Source organism: Xenia sp. Carnegie-2017, unplaced genomic scaffold (genome assembly GCF_021976095.1).
Source record: "Xenia sp. Carnegie-2017 unplaced genomic scaffold, XeniaSp_v1 HiC_scaffold_24, whole genome shotgun sequence".
NCBI lineage: Eukaryota > Metazoa > Cnidaria > Anthozoa > Malacalcyonacea > Xeniidae > Xenia > Xenia sp. Carnegie-2017.
The window spans coordinates 16503354-16518636 of record NW_025813487.1 but is presented as its reverse complement, the minus strand read 5'-3'; the positions used below and the strand labels follow the sequence as shown (position 1 = coordinate 16518636).

General features: G+C 35.4%; 4 protein-coding genes across 4 annotated transcripts; 3 read left to right on the top strand and 1 right to left on the bottom strand.

The window, feature by feature from the left end:
- Positions 1 to 60: 60 nt before the first annotated feature.
- LOC124451501 (ankyrin repeat domain-containing protein 66-like) lies at positions 61 to 853 on the top strand. Its single transcript, XM_047002128.1, has 3 exons — positions 61 to 165; positions 267 to 417; positions 497 to 853. Exons 2-3 carry the CDS (start codon positions 279 to 281, stop codon positions 736 to 738), a joined length of 381 nt encoding a protein of 126 aa, XP_046858084.1. The 5' UTR covers positions 61 to 165; positions 267 to 278; the 3' UTR covers positions 739 to 853.
- Positions 854 to 951: 98 nt separating this feature from the next.
- LOC124451498 lies at positions 952 to 3897 on the top strand. Its single transcript, XM_047002125.1, has 8 exons — positions 952 to 1214; positions 1286 to 1345; positions 1415 to 1459; positions 1529 to 1567; positions 2470 to 2817; positions 2902 to 2954; positions 3117 to 3179; positions 3268 to 3897. The coding sequence occupies exons 1-8, from the start codon at positions 1071 to 1073 to the stop codon at positions 3275 to 3277; spliced, it is 762 nt and encodes a 253-aa protein (XP_046858081.1). The 5' UTR covers positions 952 to 1070; the 3' UTR covers positions 3278 to 3897.
- Positions 2871 to 5168, bottom strand: LOC124451496. Its single transcript, XM_047002120.1, has one exon. The coding sequence runs from the start codon at positions 4877 to 4879 to the stop codon at positions 3344 to 3346; it is 1536 nt and encodes a 511-aa protein (XP_046858076.1). The 5' UTR covers positions 4880 to 5168; the 3' UTR covers positions 2871 to 3343.
- Positions 5169 to 5430: 262 nt separating this feature from the next.
- On the top strand, positions 5431 to 15125 carry LOC124451492 (WASH complex subunit 5-like). Its single transcript, XM_047002113.1, has 30 exons — positions 5431 to 5732; positions 5883 to 5989; positions 6078 to 6162; positions 6243 to 6343; positions 6481 to 6591; positions 6660 to 6732; positions 7525 to 7677; positions 7763 to 7876; positions 7948 to 7989; positions 8065 to 8194; positions 8679 to 8930; positions 9294 to 9406; positions 9483 to 9590; positions 9686 to 9744; positions 9900 to 9975; positions 10227 to 10337; positions 10411 to 10488; positions 10775 to 10837; positions 10909 to 10989; positions 11108 to 11209; positions 11291 to 11592; positions 11704 to 11866; positions 12217 to 12319; positions 12559 to 12638; positions 12725 to 12828; positions 12896 to 13025; positions 13233 to 13329; positions 14094 to 14250; positions 14376 to 14463; positions 14556 to 15125. The coding sequence occupies exons 1-30, from the start codon at positions 5508 to 5510 to the stop codon at positions 14613 to 14615; spliced, it is 3468 nt and encodes a 1155-aa protein (XP_046858069.1). The 5' UTR covers positions 5431 to 5507; the 3' UTR covers positions 14616 to 15125.
- Positions 15126 to 15283: the final 158 nt, after the last annotated feature.

Sequence of the window (15283 nt, the reverse complement as noted above, 5' to 3'; positions counted from 1 at the left end):
ACATGAATAATTCATAAGTGATTAGTTGCAGGTGCTGTTTCTTTGTCATTCAGACAAACAATGATAGTTCTCTCATATATTTCTGGCCGTAATTGTTGTACTGACTTATTTTTAAGATTCATATTTATTGTGATCTTGTTACTTTGTAAGCGTATTTATTGAGGGGTAAGTATTACTTTATATTTTCGTTATCTTTTTTGACACCCGCAAATGTGCCAGCATAAACTCATTCGTATAATATGTATCTTTTCTATTATGTTTTTAAGGCTTTCTTAGTAATGACCGAGCTTCACGAAGCAGCAGCAAAAGATGACGTGAAAACACTCCAGTGTCTTCTTGTTAAATCAGATATTGATGTCGACGCAGAGGATTGGGACTGGGGCAAACGAACTGCCTTGCATATTGCCGCTTGTAATGGTGAGTTTGGCAGGCTCAAATGTTTTATAGTTAGATGTGGAGACTAATGGCAGAACTGAGTATTATTTCTGTCGTCTAGGGTCTACTGCAACTGTCAAACTTCTTCTTGATCATGGTGCTGATATGGAGATGCGGATGACCGGAGGTTGGATCCCGGCACATTGTGCTGCTGAAGGTGGTCATGTTGTCGTATTGAGATTACTGATGGAATACAAGTGTCCAATGAATGTACAAGATGATTCTGGTGATACTCCAGTAAACATTGCTACTGTATATGGACATAAAGATGTTGTTATGTTGCTTCAAAAAGCCATCAAATAAGCTAATTTCTATTCATTGTGTTACATTTAAGTTACATTTACTCGGTATTACAATGTAAAAAGTAAATTTCTGTAACCTTATCTAGCATAATACAGTTGCGTTTTTTCTGCTTGTCTTTTAGACTTACGTTCTTCTCGGGTTGTTTACAGCTGTAAGATAGAAATCAGCAAATGTATTTTTATTTTGATCATTTGATACAAAGAATAGCTGGTACCTGCAAAATTGACAGTCTTTCACTAAATTGGTCTTCATTCCACGGGCAAAAATGAAATGCTTTGCACTGTAGAACGCAGATTTTCTCTGAAAGTATTTTCAATTATTTTCAAATTACAATGACTTCAGTCAAAAGTATTCTTACGTTTTGTATTTTTGTGTTATCGTTCACTTGTCTCATTTCATTTTCACATCAACTCACCTCAACAACAAGTGAAAAGACTAAAAAACGATTCAACATCGAAGCTGCTGCCGGAGAAAATGTAAACAACTAAATTTTTACATTGTTTGTATCATCAACAAACGTTAACGCAATCTATCATTTAACTGCAAGGTTAACATTTTGTTACATCTGAAAAGTCGTTATGGTTTAGCAGGCCTAGACGGATCAATGGTAAGGCACAATTTGCAATTTTAAATCTCTAATGTCTTTTGAATGTATTTTAACGACAGAAATCTTTAGGGGGACAGAGGAGCGCCTGGTCCTCCTGGATTACCTGGGATAATGGCGAGTACCATCATTGTACAAATATTTCAAGTATGTTCATAGGTATAACCACATGTCTATTTTTTTCAGGGTGCAAAGGGTGAAAGAGGAACATGTCCTCTTGAGTTAGTAAGTATCTTACGGTAGGGTGCAAAGGGTGAAAGAGGAACATGTCCTCTTGAGTTAGTAAGTATCTTACGGTAGGGTGCAAAGGGTGAAAGAGGAACATGTCCTCTTGAGTTAGTAAGTATCGTACGGTAGGGTGCAAAGGGTGAAAGAGGAAAATGTCCTCTTGAGTTAGTAAGTATCTTACGGTAGGGTGCAAAGGGTGAAAGAGGAAAATGTCCTCTTGAGTTAGTAAGTATCTTACGGTAGGGTGCAAGGGTGAAAGAGGAACATGTCCTCTTGAGTTAGTAAGTATCTTACGGTAGGGTGCAAAGGGTGAAAGAGGAACATGTCCTCTTGAGTTAGTAAGTATCTTACGGTAGGGTACAAAGGGTGAAAGAGGAACATGTCCTCTTGAGTTAGTAAGTATCTTACGGTAGGGTGCAAAGGGTGAAAGAGGAACATGTCCTCTTGAGTTAGTAAGTATCTTACGGTAGGGTACAAAGGGTGAAAGAGGAAAATGTCTTCTTGAGTTAGTAAGTATCTTACGGTAAGGTGCAAAGGGTGAAAGAGGAAAATGTCCTCTTGAGTTAGTATCGTACGGTAAAAGTCATAATCTCTTTAAAAGTAAACTGTCATAGGTTACTTAAAAACCGTATTTTCAATCTATAATCTCACAGTCTCTACCACTAAAACTTTTTTAAAATAAAAACAATGAAACGCGTGCAGTGATTGGTCTAGAGCCGTGTTTGCATTAGCCTGTGCAAAACACATCTGAGCTCAACCAATCAAATCAATCAAAACAATCAATCACTCTCGAGCATGTGCAACCTCGACCTTCGGTCTCGGGCTTGAACTGATCTCCTCTCGAGTTCTCCCAAATGTCGCCTCGTGACATCTTTTATTTCTTAATTATTGTTTTTAAGTGTAATATCATGGGGAATGTAGTTAATCTGACTTCTCGTATCGACGCTTTGGAACGAATGGTCATGTTGAACAGTGGGAAGGCAGACTCCTTAACGTTTACCCAGGAGCCTTTCAAAGGGCTTCACATCATTTCTGATATTTTGCTGACAAAAGGAAATTCAACCACAAACAACAGTTTTGATGGTCTAAACAATATGAAAGTGAAATTAAGTTTTAAAGACTCGCCACCTTTCCCAAAATCTAAAAATCCAATTTTTTTAAACTCCACTCTGCGTGTTACGGATCAAAGAGAAAAGAAAGAGGAAAACTTTCAAAGGCAAGACGAAGTTCTCGCGACAGAACGTCAGGTTTGAAGTAGAAATATATAAAATATAATCATCAACAATGAAATTTTTCACTGTTTTGTTGTTTTGCCCCATTTTTATTATCAGTTACAATCATATACTCAAGATCAGGAGGAAATTCCTAGTATAAAAAAAAGCAGGTGATCTTCACTTCTGTCATTTAACATACATCATGTGTCTGGATCTATCCTTTAAGATACCTAATATATACTTCAGGATACCTAATATATATTTTAAGATACACCTAATATATACTTCAGGATACCTAGTATATACTTCAAGATACCTAATTCATTTTTTAGAATACCTCATGCTCTGGATAGTTTAAAAAAAGTTGAAGAAGTCAACTCGGCTCGCCACAAAAGGTAACAAAACGAAAGAGAACGCGATAAAAATTTTATGCATTTTTTTTGATAACATCAAGAAACTGTTTGATTTTTGTTTCGTCTTTAGTCACGAGTAAAGACATTTATGGCGTTCACCAAAGACACGTGATTTATCAACTGACCAATGAGCATTGTTCAACAGTTTATTTCCCACACACGGAAATCTTCGACCAAAGTTCCTTATCATCTTGATGATTGGTGAGAAAAGATCCGATAACCAGACGTACGAATGACGACATTTCTTCATCACCAGCGGTAACTAAGTACTGCGCATGCGATAAAAGTGACCAATCAACAAGAGCTATTGCTCCACGATCTACAATCTCAGTATTTAAAGGATTGTAATCATACACTACACCTCCGATACGAGACTTTAGAGAGCTGAAAATTTCCGGAAAAGGATTTGTTTTGTTTTCAGAACTGCCAAGATAATTTCGAAGCAACGATCCAGAACCATATTTAGACATATCAGATGCAAGATAGACTAGATTAATACCAGTAATGGTTTTAAGAGCTGCTACAACATCAACAACGACGTTCAAACAGTTTCTAAACAAATCAATATCGAAGCGATGCGGTATAAGGACAAGTTCCGCGCGAATATAGACTGCAATGTAGCGATCTTGAAGAAAAGCTTGTTGAAATTTTGTTACTTCATGTTGCACAGTTATACTGGGTTTCAATGCATATTGCAAAACGGTGTGTGAATATTTTATATGCTCTTCCGTGAAATAACTACGATATTTTCCACCACCAATTCCCCTCCAGAGAATTATGTTTAAACATTTCGCCCCATTAACAATATCTCGTTCAAGAACGCGCCAGTCTTTAATGATTGTGGGATTAATGCAATATTGTCTCTTACTTGGTGTAATTTTCATTAGATTATCAAGAAACGAACAGTCGGTCCATCCTGTTGCTTTGGTTTTCGCAAAAATATTATCATAAACATCCTCAGTTATCTTAAATTTGCCTAAATTCCAATTTTTCGTTACACCTCCAATGTAGAGAAAATGAATGGTAACATGATTTGGATCTGTCGGTTTGCATTCATTTAAATATTCTTGCTTATCGACAAGAGGTGAATAACCAGCATTGTTCAGTAAATTACCCAAATAATCCAAGTCATAAAGTACACCAAGTGATCTGGTGTTACGTTCATTGCTTGTTATCCTTGAATCTCGAGTGTAAGGTCTTACGACTTTTCGATCGCCAAACTGAGCAAAACCGCAAAGACTCAATAAACTTAACGTCGCCATTGACATTTGCTCTGTGTATTCGGCGTGAACGTACACATATTTGGTGAATGAACGTTTCATTGAATGAACATCCTTTACAATCTTTGGAGGAATCCATCGTTTATTTTTACTGAACGACAGTTTTGGAGGTCCCTTTCCCTTTGCAATACTGATATGAATATCATATCTTTGGCTGTCTATAATTTCACGGATTAACACTTCTTGAGTGGATATTCGAAAATGAATATCGTTAGAAGGAATATGGTCTTGTTGTTCATTATATAATGGTAGATTTTTCGTAGTCGGATATTCATCTTTCATTGACTGATATACAATGAACACTGCCAATAAGATGATATGAAGAAGAAAGAACCATAACAAATAATTGAGTACTGTTTGCATTCTCAATAAACTTAAGCACCGTTTCTTTAATCTACGCATACTTCAATTTACCAACATATTGCTTATCCTTCACTCTCAACTTTTAAGGATTTTTCCCTTTTTGTATGACAGTATGGTATCAAAGATTATGACCGTTGCTCACTTGATGTGTGTACTCTACAAAGTAAAGATGTGGCATTTTTGCATATTAAGTTCACCCCGCTTTTTTGTCTTTTTTCAAAGACGTCTTTATGCTTGGCTAGTCTCTGATCTTATGTGCCATTGGGACTTGTTTAATTGTACCGCCTAAAATAAACATTTCGTACTGTTTCGCGAAAAAACTGGTTGAAATACGATTCAAACTGATGATAATATTGGCACAAGAACATTTCCCTTACGGATTATAAAGATTAAAAAAAACTCCTTGCTATGACGACGAACCTTGTCACCAGAAACGAGAATATTTTTGTTTATTGTGCTACTTCTTTCTGTGAATATTGAATAAGTTTATCAATTGGAAAGAGCGAAAAAATCAAATAGGCTACATACTATTAAGAACATTTAAAGAAATAAAAGTTACTATAAACGTTTACCAGGGAATAAATTTGGATAACCCAGTATTTGACCATGGTTTTTCACATTGTGACGAAAGACGATGATGTAACGAGCAATTCCGACAGTATGCAAAATGGTGGATTTTCTTGCTGAAAATAATATCTGTGGTCAATCATTGTTAAAACTTGTTAGTCGAGGAAATGCAATAATTGCAGAGCTTCTTCGTCTTTCTGAGTTTGTGCCACCCGAATTTCGACTTGCTAACAAACGAGATCAGTTGAAATATGGCGAAGTATTGGCAGATTTTTCATACTTCCAAGGTCCTGATTTCTATGAAGCAAAAATCGATGCAAAATCCGTAAGTCTTAAAAGATGAGTTCTTTAATGCTTAAATGATAGCCACAGATATTTGTTTGTTTCTGCCAATGTGTGTGCTGGTTTGCAGTATTAAAATTTCGTCCATTATTTCCTGTGTTTACTCAGTCAGTTTTGCTCTTTTTTTTCACAGGAACTACAGGATCTCGATTCAGAGTTTCGAGATAATCACATCGATATTCTGACTCGTTTCTTCTTAGCATTCGAAAGTGTTTTTAAGTACATCACAGATTTAAACAGGTTGACAAAAAAATTATTATTGTTTAATATTATCTTTGTTATGACAATAAATTGTGCGTACTTTATGGTAAATTGAAATTTTTTTCAGATTCTTGGAGGAACTTGACGATGGTGTGTTCATTCAGCAAACATTAGAATCATTGCTTGTCAATGCTGATGGCAAGCAACTTATGGTACATTGCCTGCATACATTTAACGGCATTGAACATTTACAAAAGCCTTATCATTAATTTTACTGAGATCATCAATTTAGGCTGAAGGCTTGTACCTGTATGGAGTGATGTTGTTACTGATTGATATGAAATTTGATGGTGAAGTTCGTGAAAGAATGTTGGTATCCTACTATCGATATTGGTAGGTAAACAGTTACACAGTTGTACATGGTGCATAAGGGATGAAGATGTTGTTTATCATTTTATGGTATCAGTTGCCAAAATATAAATAATTTGCAGTCATAGTATTTAACAAATCGTGTATTTCTTATATTACAGTGCAGGAAGAGCAGACATTGAATCTAATATTGATGACGTTTGCAAATTGCTAAGAAGCACAGGTTACAGTATTGGAAAGCGACCACCTAGATATCCTGAAGATTACTTTAGGTGATGATGTTTTACACATTTTCCTGTTCATATATTTTTTATTGTATCTCATTGTACTTATTTTTCAGTCGTGTACCTATATCCAAAACCTTTGTGAAAATGCTGGTTGGTAGACTGCGCTCGGATGACATATATAATCAGGTATTGCTAGATTGACTGACAATGATGGTGGTGGTTAGCAAGGTTGATCAAGGATGATGGTTGTGGTTAGCTGGGTTGATCAAGGATGATGGTGGTGGTTAACAGGGTTGATTAAGGATGATGGCTGTGGTAGCACGATTGATTGAGGATGATGGTGGTTAATAGGGCGCATTAGAGATGATGGTGGTGGTTAGTAAGGTTGATCAAGGATGATGGTGGTGGTTAGCAAGGTTGATCAAGGATGATGGTGGTGGTTAGCTGGGTTGATCAAGGATGATGGTGGTGGTTAGCAAGGTTGATTAAGGATGATGGTGGTGGTTAGCAAGGTTGATCAAGGATGATGGTGGTGGTTAGCAAGGTTGATCAAGGATGATGGTGGTGGTTAGGTTGATCAATGGTGGTGGTGTTGATTAAGGATGATGGTGGTGGTTAACAGGTTTGATTGAGGATGATGGTGGTGGTTAGCTGGGTTGATCAAAGATGATGGTGGTGGTTAATAGGGGTGATTAAGGATGATGGTGGTGATAGCACGATTGATTGAGGATGATGGTGGTTAATAGGGTTGATTAGAGATGATGGTGGTGGTTAGTAAGGTTGATTGAGGATGATGAGGGTTAACAGGGCTGATTGAGGATGGTGATTATGTTAACAGGGATGATGGTGGTTAACAGGGTTCATTAAAGATGATGGTTGGGATTAGGTGGTTTGATTAAGGATGTTGGTGGTTTTCAGGGTTGATGATCATTGTGGTACATAAATGTTGTTATTTATGTATTATCTTATACACTACAGGTGTCATCATACCCTCTTCCTGAGCATCGTAGTACAGCACTTGCAACACAAGCTGCTATGTTATATGTCATCCTGTATTTTGCTCCAGATATTTTAAACTCTCAACAAGCTGTGATGAGAGAAATTGTTGATAAACACTTTCCTGATAATTGGGTAAAACATCATTTACATATTTACATGGAATGAAATCAATCTTGATACAAAAGTTTTTTTTGATAAGTCTACTTTCTCATGACAGGTGATCAATGTTTACATGGGGATAGTTGTGAATCTTGTGGAAGAATGGGAACCATATAGGGCTGCAAAGACCGCACTGAACAATACTGTTGAATTAACAAACATCAGAGATTTGGTGAATGGCTGAAATGTTTTAAATGTCAAGCATCTATCTATGTAATAACTGAAAATACTGTCATTTTTTAGGCAATACATCACATTGGTAATATTCAAAAGTTGAATGTTCAAGTAAACATTATGTACCTTGTTATCCATTGTAATGATACTGATTCTCACCATTAGCCAAATATTATCTTTTTCCAGGTCCTGAAGTTTCTAAAGGAAGGTTTTTTAACGGAAGAATATGTTCTTGATAATATTCCCAAATTAATGAATTGTATACGTGATTGTAACGTTACACTTCGTTGGGTTTTATTGCATACAACAGATAGAGGTATTGTTTATAAAATGTTTACTTTCTCATAACATCTATGCAACGCTAACATCCAACGATTGTGATGCATAAAAAGCAACTTTAATGTGGTTGTTGTTAGAAAATGCAAAAGAACCAATGCTAAGGACAAATTTTTTAAGAATAGTTAGAAAGAAATTCAAGTTTCACTTTAAGTCTTTGTCTTTTAAAGTAAATGGTTTGAACCCGGGAGTATCGTTACATGTTTGTAAATGTAGATCGTCCATGTTGGTATAGTCCTGAGAAGGACTGTTTTTGTTGTTGTTGACTTACGTTTCGACAACCTTAGCGGTAGTCATCTTCAGAGTCAAAAGTTCATCTTCACAGTCAAAAGACTCTGAAGATGACTACAACTAAGGTTGTCGAAACGTCAGTCAACAACAACAAAAACAGTCCTTCTCAGGACTATACTAACCTGGACAATCTATGTCTTTTATCAAATTTGTTTAATATTTTTATATTGCAGCTGCGGATAATCACAAACGTTGTCGTACTATACGAGATACTGTATTGGCGAGTGGTTATAATGCTGGACATTGGTTTGATATACTCTTAAATACAGCACAGTTCGAGTACGTAGTCAAGGAATTGTTTAAAAAAATGTTGCAAGAAAAGCAAATAAAATGGGAAACGAACAAACGTGAAAGTGTTGAGAGAATTGATGAGTTGGCGGACGTTTTCTCCGGTGTCAAACCTCTCACAAGAATACAAAAAAATGGTAAATATTTTTGCATATGTTCATGGTTTTCATAGTATTTGATCATGACATAAAAATAATCACTTGAAAGAGGTCACCAGGGGCCAGTTGCACGAAGCTTGGATAGCGTTATCCATTGGATGTTAAATTTTTTAAGCTTGTGAAAAAAGGTGTTTATATTTTTATTGCGACAAAGAAATTTTGTAATCTTAGAAGTATTTTATTTCAGTGATCGCTCACTTCACACCTTCACATTTTTCCTTTTTTAAGAAGTTTTTTAACCGTTTAAAAAAATATGTTATCCAATGGATAACGCTATCCATGCTTCGTGTAACCGGTCCCAGGTGATAATAAGCATTATTGCTTTCATTGTTTTCTCTGCAGAGAATTTACAGGCCTGGTTTAGAGAGATGTCTACTCAGATCCAGTCTTTAGATTATGAAGATTCCACGGCCGCTGGAAGAAAGATTGTGCAATTAATACAAGCACTTGAAGAGGTTATTTTATGTGTGTTGTAAAGAATTATTAAATTGGTAAACTACATCCGGGCAAAGTTCTCATATTTCAAATTAGGTTCAAGAATTTCATCAGCTTGAGAGCAACTTGCAAGTCTGTCAATTCCTCGCTGACACAAGAATGTTCCTTCATAAAATGATACGAATCATTAACATTAAAGAAGAGGTTCGTTTTTTTCTATTTTAATCTGAGATCAATATTTTCTTACTCTGAAATGGAATGAGTAATTTTGAATCATCATTTTATTCATTTTTTGATAGGTTCTGATTATTATTCAGCTCGTTGCTGATCTTTCGTATGCTTGGATTATCATCGACAGGTTTATTTATCCTTTTTTGTCTAATCTTTAACACAATAACCCTCTTTACCACTGCATCACTATCCCTTCTTTCATATTGTCGTGGAGTATTTCACGTTGCTTTTATCCCTTCATATTCCTTCATATTCCTATGTATCCCACTGTTTTCGTTGTAGCTATACCAGCAACATGCAATCTGGTATCAAGAAAAGCCCTTCTTTGGTTCGGAAGCTACGGGCTACCTTTCTCAAGGTGGGACTATGGAGGATAAATGATATAATGCTTGGGAATACACAGGTTAAATAGGGTCGTGAAGAATTCATAACAGCATATTGGGCTTGTCAAGTCAAGATCGATGACTCCGATGGTTTTGACAGTTTTAGTCTTTGACAACGTATCATCAAACTGCATATATAGTTATATATTTTTGTTGGCATTATATTTTATTATTTCCATTGATCATGCGTACTTTTTATTATATTGAATTTGTTTTATTCCGTTAGATGGCGTCAGCGCTTGATTTACCTCTCGTTCGTATTAGTCAGGCGAACAGCCCTGATTTAGTGAGTGTGTCTCAATATTATTCTGGTGAACTTGTGAGCTATGTCAGAAAGGTAAAATTTTCATGATGTGCCAGGCCTTGTTTGAGAGCAAAAAGATAAAAACATTTTGTTATCTCAAACGTAGGTGCTTCAAATTATCCCGGAGTCGATGTTTGAACTTTTGGCTCAAATTATTTGGATTCTTAGCAATAAAATGAAGGAGGTGATTATAAAGTAAATGGTTTGAACCCGGGAGTATCGTTACATGTTTGTAAATGTAGATCGTCCAGGTTGGTATAGTCCTGAGAAGGACTGTTTTTCTGTCATTTTTGACCCTGAAGATGACTACCGCTAAGGTTGTCGAAACGTCAGTCAACAACAACAAAAACAGTCCTTCTCAGGACTATACCAACCTGGACGATCTACATTTACAAACATGAGGTGAAGATAAATAGTTATTTCAATAATCTTTTAATGTCTGTAAAAAAATATTTTGTTTGTTGACGAAGGTTCCTACAAGACTTGAGAAAGAAAAGCTCCGTGAATATGCTCAGTTAGATGAACGTTACATGGTTAGCATATTCACAACAACAGCCTTCAACATTATGATGAGATGAAATTGTATATTTGGCGGTTTTTTCAGGTTGCTAGACTAACTCACAGCATTTCGGTATTTACCGAAGGGATTCTTATGATGAAAACAACGTTGGTCGGTATTATTAAGGTACCTACTAGAGATAATATCAAAAACATGATGATTCTACGTCTTAAGTTTACATTTTCTTTACATCAGAAATGCATCATTGAATTTTTTGTACATTCTGTCCTATTATCTCGACCAGGTTGATCCGAAACAACTTCTTGAGGATGGCATTAGAAAGGAACTCGTCCGTCAAGTCGCTGGCGCTTTACATCAGGGGCTCATTTTTAATTCTAAAGTAAAAGTGAGTAGATAAGGTTTCTTTAAATATTTCATTTAAAACCTTCTAGCCTGGTTATTTTGCTTGTTGTGATTCTCATTGCAGTCTGATCTTCGTCCACGTTTGAAGGAACTTGGTAATCGTATGGATGCATTTAAAAGATCATTTGAATACATTCAAGATTACGTCAACATTTATGGTTTAAAGATTTGGCAGGAAGAAGTGTCAAGAATTATAAATTATAACGTGGAACAGGAGTGCAACAGCTTTTTACGTGCTAAGGTATATGATTGGCAATCCATCTACCAATCAACGACTATCCCCATTCCTATTTTCCCGCCGGTGGATGAATCGGTGAATTTCATTGGTCGTTTGGCGAGAGAAATTTTACGGATTACTGATCCAAAGTAAAAAGAGAAGTCTGTAATGAAAAGCATGAGAAATATTTTTTAGGGTTATTGAAAGTGTTTTTAAGAGTAAAATATTATCCTTAGTGCTCGTTTACATATTATTTTTAGATCTACGTGTTACATCGAAGAAAGTGGAGCGTGGTATGACTGTAAAACGAAAGAAGAAGTTGTCAACCTTCTGTTGTTTCGTGAACTTCAATACAGTGTTGACTCATTTGGTCTTACAGGACTTGATAAACTTCTTTCGTTTATGATAGTGAAAGAACTTCAGGTTTGTAACTTACTTCAATGTTTCCATTTTCTCTCTCTCCCCCTAACCAAGTTACCACCTTTTTTTTGCTTCATTCACAATGAAAGCAGTGGTCAGCATTTGTTTAGAAATATGTGACAAACACAACTAACAACAAAATCCTTTTTATAAAATAACATATTTTTTCCGACCGTAAAGGAAAGGGACTGAATATTTAGATGATATCATTACACTTTTATTGTTCACTTGATTGGGGAAATCTCTTGCAAATTTCAATCACCATTATGTTTCTCTTTTCCAGTGTTACCGTGACATTTCCTTTATGAATTTTTATTGATCTAACGCTTACTTTATTTTTCACATTTTGGAAGATGTTTGTGAGAATGGTGCAAGTTTCTTTAAAGAAAGACGCTTCTTTTCGTGGCATGCTTGATGGTCTTGCTCAAAATTTGACTCCCGTTAAGAAAATTGTTGGTAATGTGGGAGTATCGTTAATATTTTAGATCGTCCAGGTTAGTGTTGGTGCTGACTGATGTTTCGACATTCATCACGTTGATCATGATCAAAGTCAACTTCGGTTATTTGACGTAAAAACATCATTCAACATCAACACCAACAGTCCTTCCCAGGACTGCGCTAACCTGGACGATCTACATCTACAAACATACGTTTCACATTGCAATCAAAATATAATCTTTTTATTTTATTTGCAGCTAATCCTGCCAAAGTTTACTTTCAAGCATATCAAAAATGCTCCAAATCGTGGCCACAATTTCTTGATGTGATCATGAAGGTGAGAACTGTCTACTGAATTAACCATTAAATGAAAAACCCTTAGCTATCAAACACTGTACATCTCTGGTTATCTCTGTCATGTAGGTTGGTCAAATGCAGTTACTGCGACTACAAATAACAAACGAGTTAAATTTTTCCTGCAAGTTTAATTCGAAACACTTTGAAAGTACTTTAAGCACGCTAAATCAGTAAGTGTTGATTATCCAATAATGACCTTCATGTGCTTGTCTTACAACAACTTATTCATTTTATTAGATCGTTAATCAAAGATATCGAAGCTCATTATCAAGATCCTAATAAACCATATCCCAGCGAGGAAAATCCTCTTATGTCTGAACTATCAACATACCTGGAGTCTGCTGGCATTCACGATCCATTGAAGAAGGTGATATCCTTATAAAGCAAACAAAATTCCTGAGAATGGGCCGAGTTTTGATCATTTTCCTTTAGCCAAGGTCGGCAATGTAGCTCCCGGCATTTATAGCCAGTGCTAGAAGTATAAATTCCGTTTGCTCCGCACCAGCCATTTCTTAGTTGCATTTATCTTATAGATGATGCAATGGTATTGCTTTATTTTTCTTGTTGTGTTTAGATCTACATTACAACACAGAGGATTGGTTATTTGCCATTATTGACGATGTTGTGTGTCGTTTCACAGTTACCAAAAGTAGTTTATGTAAAACATCTAGGTACGTATTTGTGAATCTTTCTTTACAGCTAGTTACCAACAACGTTTTTTTATCCTTGTTTATGATTCTTTTGTACTGTATGGTTCTTTTGTAAAGTCATTCTGTATGGTCTTTCTGTATTGTCTTTCGGTATGTTCATTCTGTATGGTCATTCTTTATGGTTTTTCTGTATGGTCATTCTTTATGGTTATTCTGTATTGTCTTTCTGTATGGTCATTCTCTATGGTCTTTTGTATGGTCATTCTTTATGGTTTTTCTGTATGGTCATTCTTTATGGTTTTTCTGTATGGTCATTCTCTATGGTCTTTTTGTATGGTCATTCTTTATGGTTTTTCTGTATGGTCGTTCTTTATGGTCATTCTGTATGGTCATTCTTTATGGTTTTCTGTATTGTCTTTCTGTATGGTCATTCTCTATGGTCTTTTTGTATGGTCATTCTTTATGGTCTTTCTGTATGGTTTTTCTGTGTGGTCATTCTCTATGGTCTTTTTGTATGGTCATTCTTTATGGTATTTTTGTATGGTCATTCTTTATGGTATTTTTGTATGGTCATTCTGTATGGTCTTTCTGTATGGTCATTCTCTATAGTCATTTTGTATGGTCATTTTTTATGGTATTTTTGTATGGTCATTCTGTACGATCTTTCTGTATGGTCATTCTCTATAGTCATTTTGTATGGTCATTTTTATGGTCTTTCTGTATGGTCATTTTGCGGAGCTTTCCTTTATAATTGTTTATAGTTTTTTTCTGTTGTTTATGTTAAGCTGGCATGGTGGCAAGAAAACCTGGTGATGCAGTTGACTGTGCACCATTTGTAGTTGGTATTATTACAGCTTTAAAACAATATCATGTTGAAACAACGCATCAGTTCTTGGCTTGTCTTGGACAATACGTTCGTTCATTAGTCGACTCAAATGCCAAGTAAGTTATTATGTGTTATTTTATATTTTAGATGTTGACAGGCGGGATTTACACGAATTAGTTCATGCTTAGAAATTTATACATAGTTATGCCTGATATCGTTTTCATTTGTGGCCTGTATTTAGTGGTAAAGTACCAGAGCTCCAGGATGAAGTCATCAATACTTTAGCATTTTTTGAAGATTTCCTTCATTACAGCAAATTATCAAGAAAGGTACGAAAAAAAACATTTTTTTTGTACCTATATTAAACTTGTAGAAGTTACAATGTATATACCACTAGAACCGAGTCAAATTTACCCCGTAGGTTGCTGAAGAACATGTACCGATGTATTTGCTGGATCAATTCAGACAACAGTTGATATAGAAGGATAAAACGTGTAGTATACCTCATCATCTGTGTTGTCCTTAACAGTACCTACAACATCAATGTATGAAACGTCTGATTGAAGCGTTTAGATTATAAAAAAATGATACAGATTGCCTGTTGGTAGTAAACGAAATCACCAGAACAATTATCGTGCAAATTTATCCCAACCAAAGTTGTACTTCCGCGTTTATCTCTTCATTGTTGACTTATTGTAGAAAAACTCTTCTTTTGATCTTCAAAAACTTTTATCGTTTTTGTATCCTTTGCAAGAAATGATTCGAAGAAATGATTTCAAGATATGATTCCACCTTTATTTAATTTCTTCTTTTTGAGATGATGTAAGATCACCAATCTTTATACACCATCCAAAATAGAGATATTACATTAGTTTATTTCATCATTTAAATTTCATACTTCAATAAAAAGATACAAAGCAAAAACAATTAAATGTGATTGATGTCAGAATAAATAAAACTTTGCTGATGTCAGCTCATCGCAAGGTATGAATAGTTCTGTTATCTACTCAGTTCTGGTTCTTCTAATTCTTTATTGTTTGATTAGAAATTGTGACATTTATCTTTCTAATTTTTACATAAGTAAAGAAGGCTATATAATTATCTTAAAATATTAGTTTTCACTTTCCATTGGAAATCAGCACTTGGTGA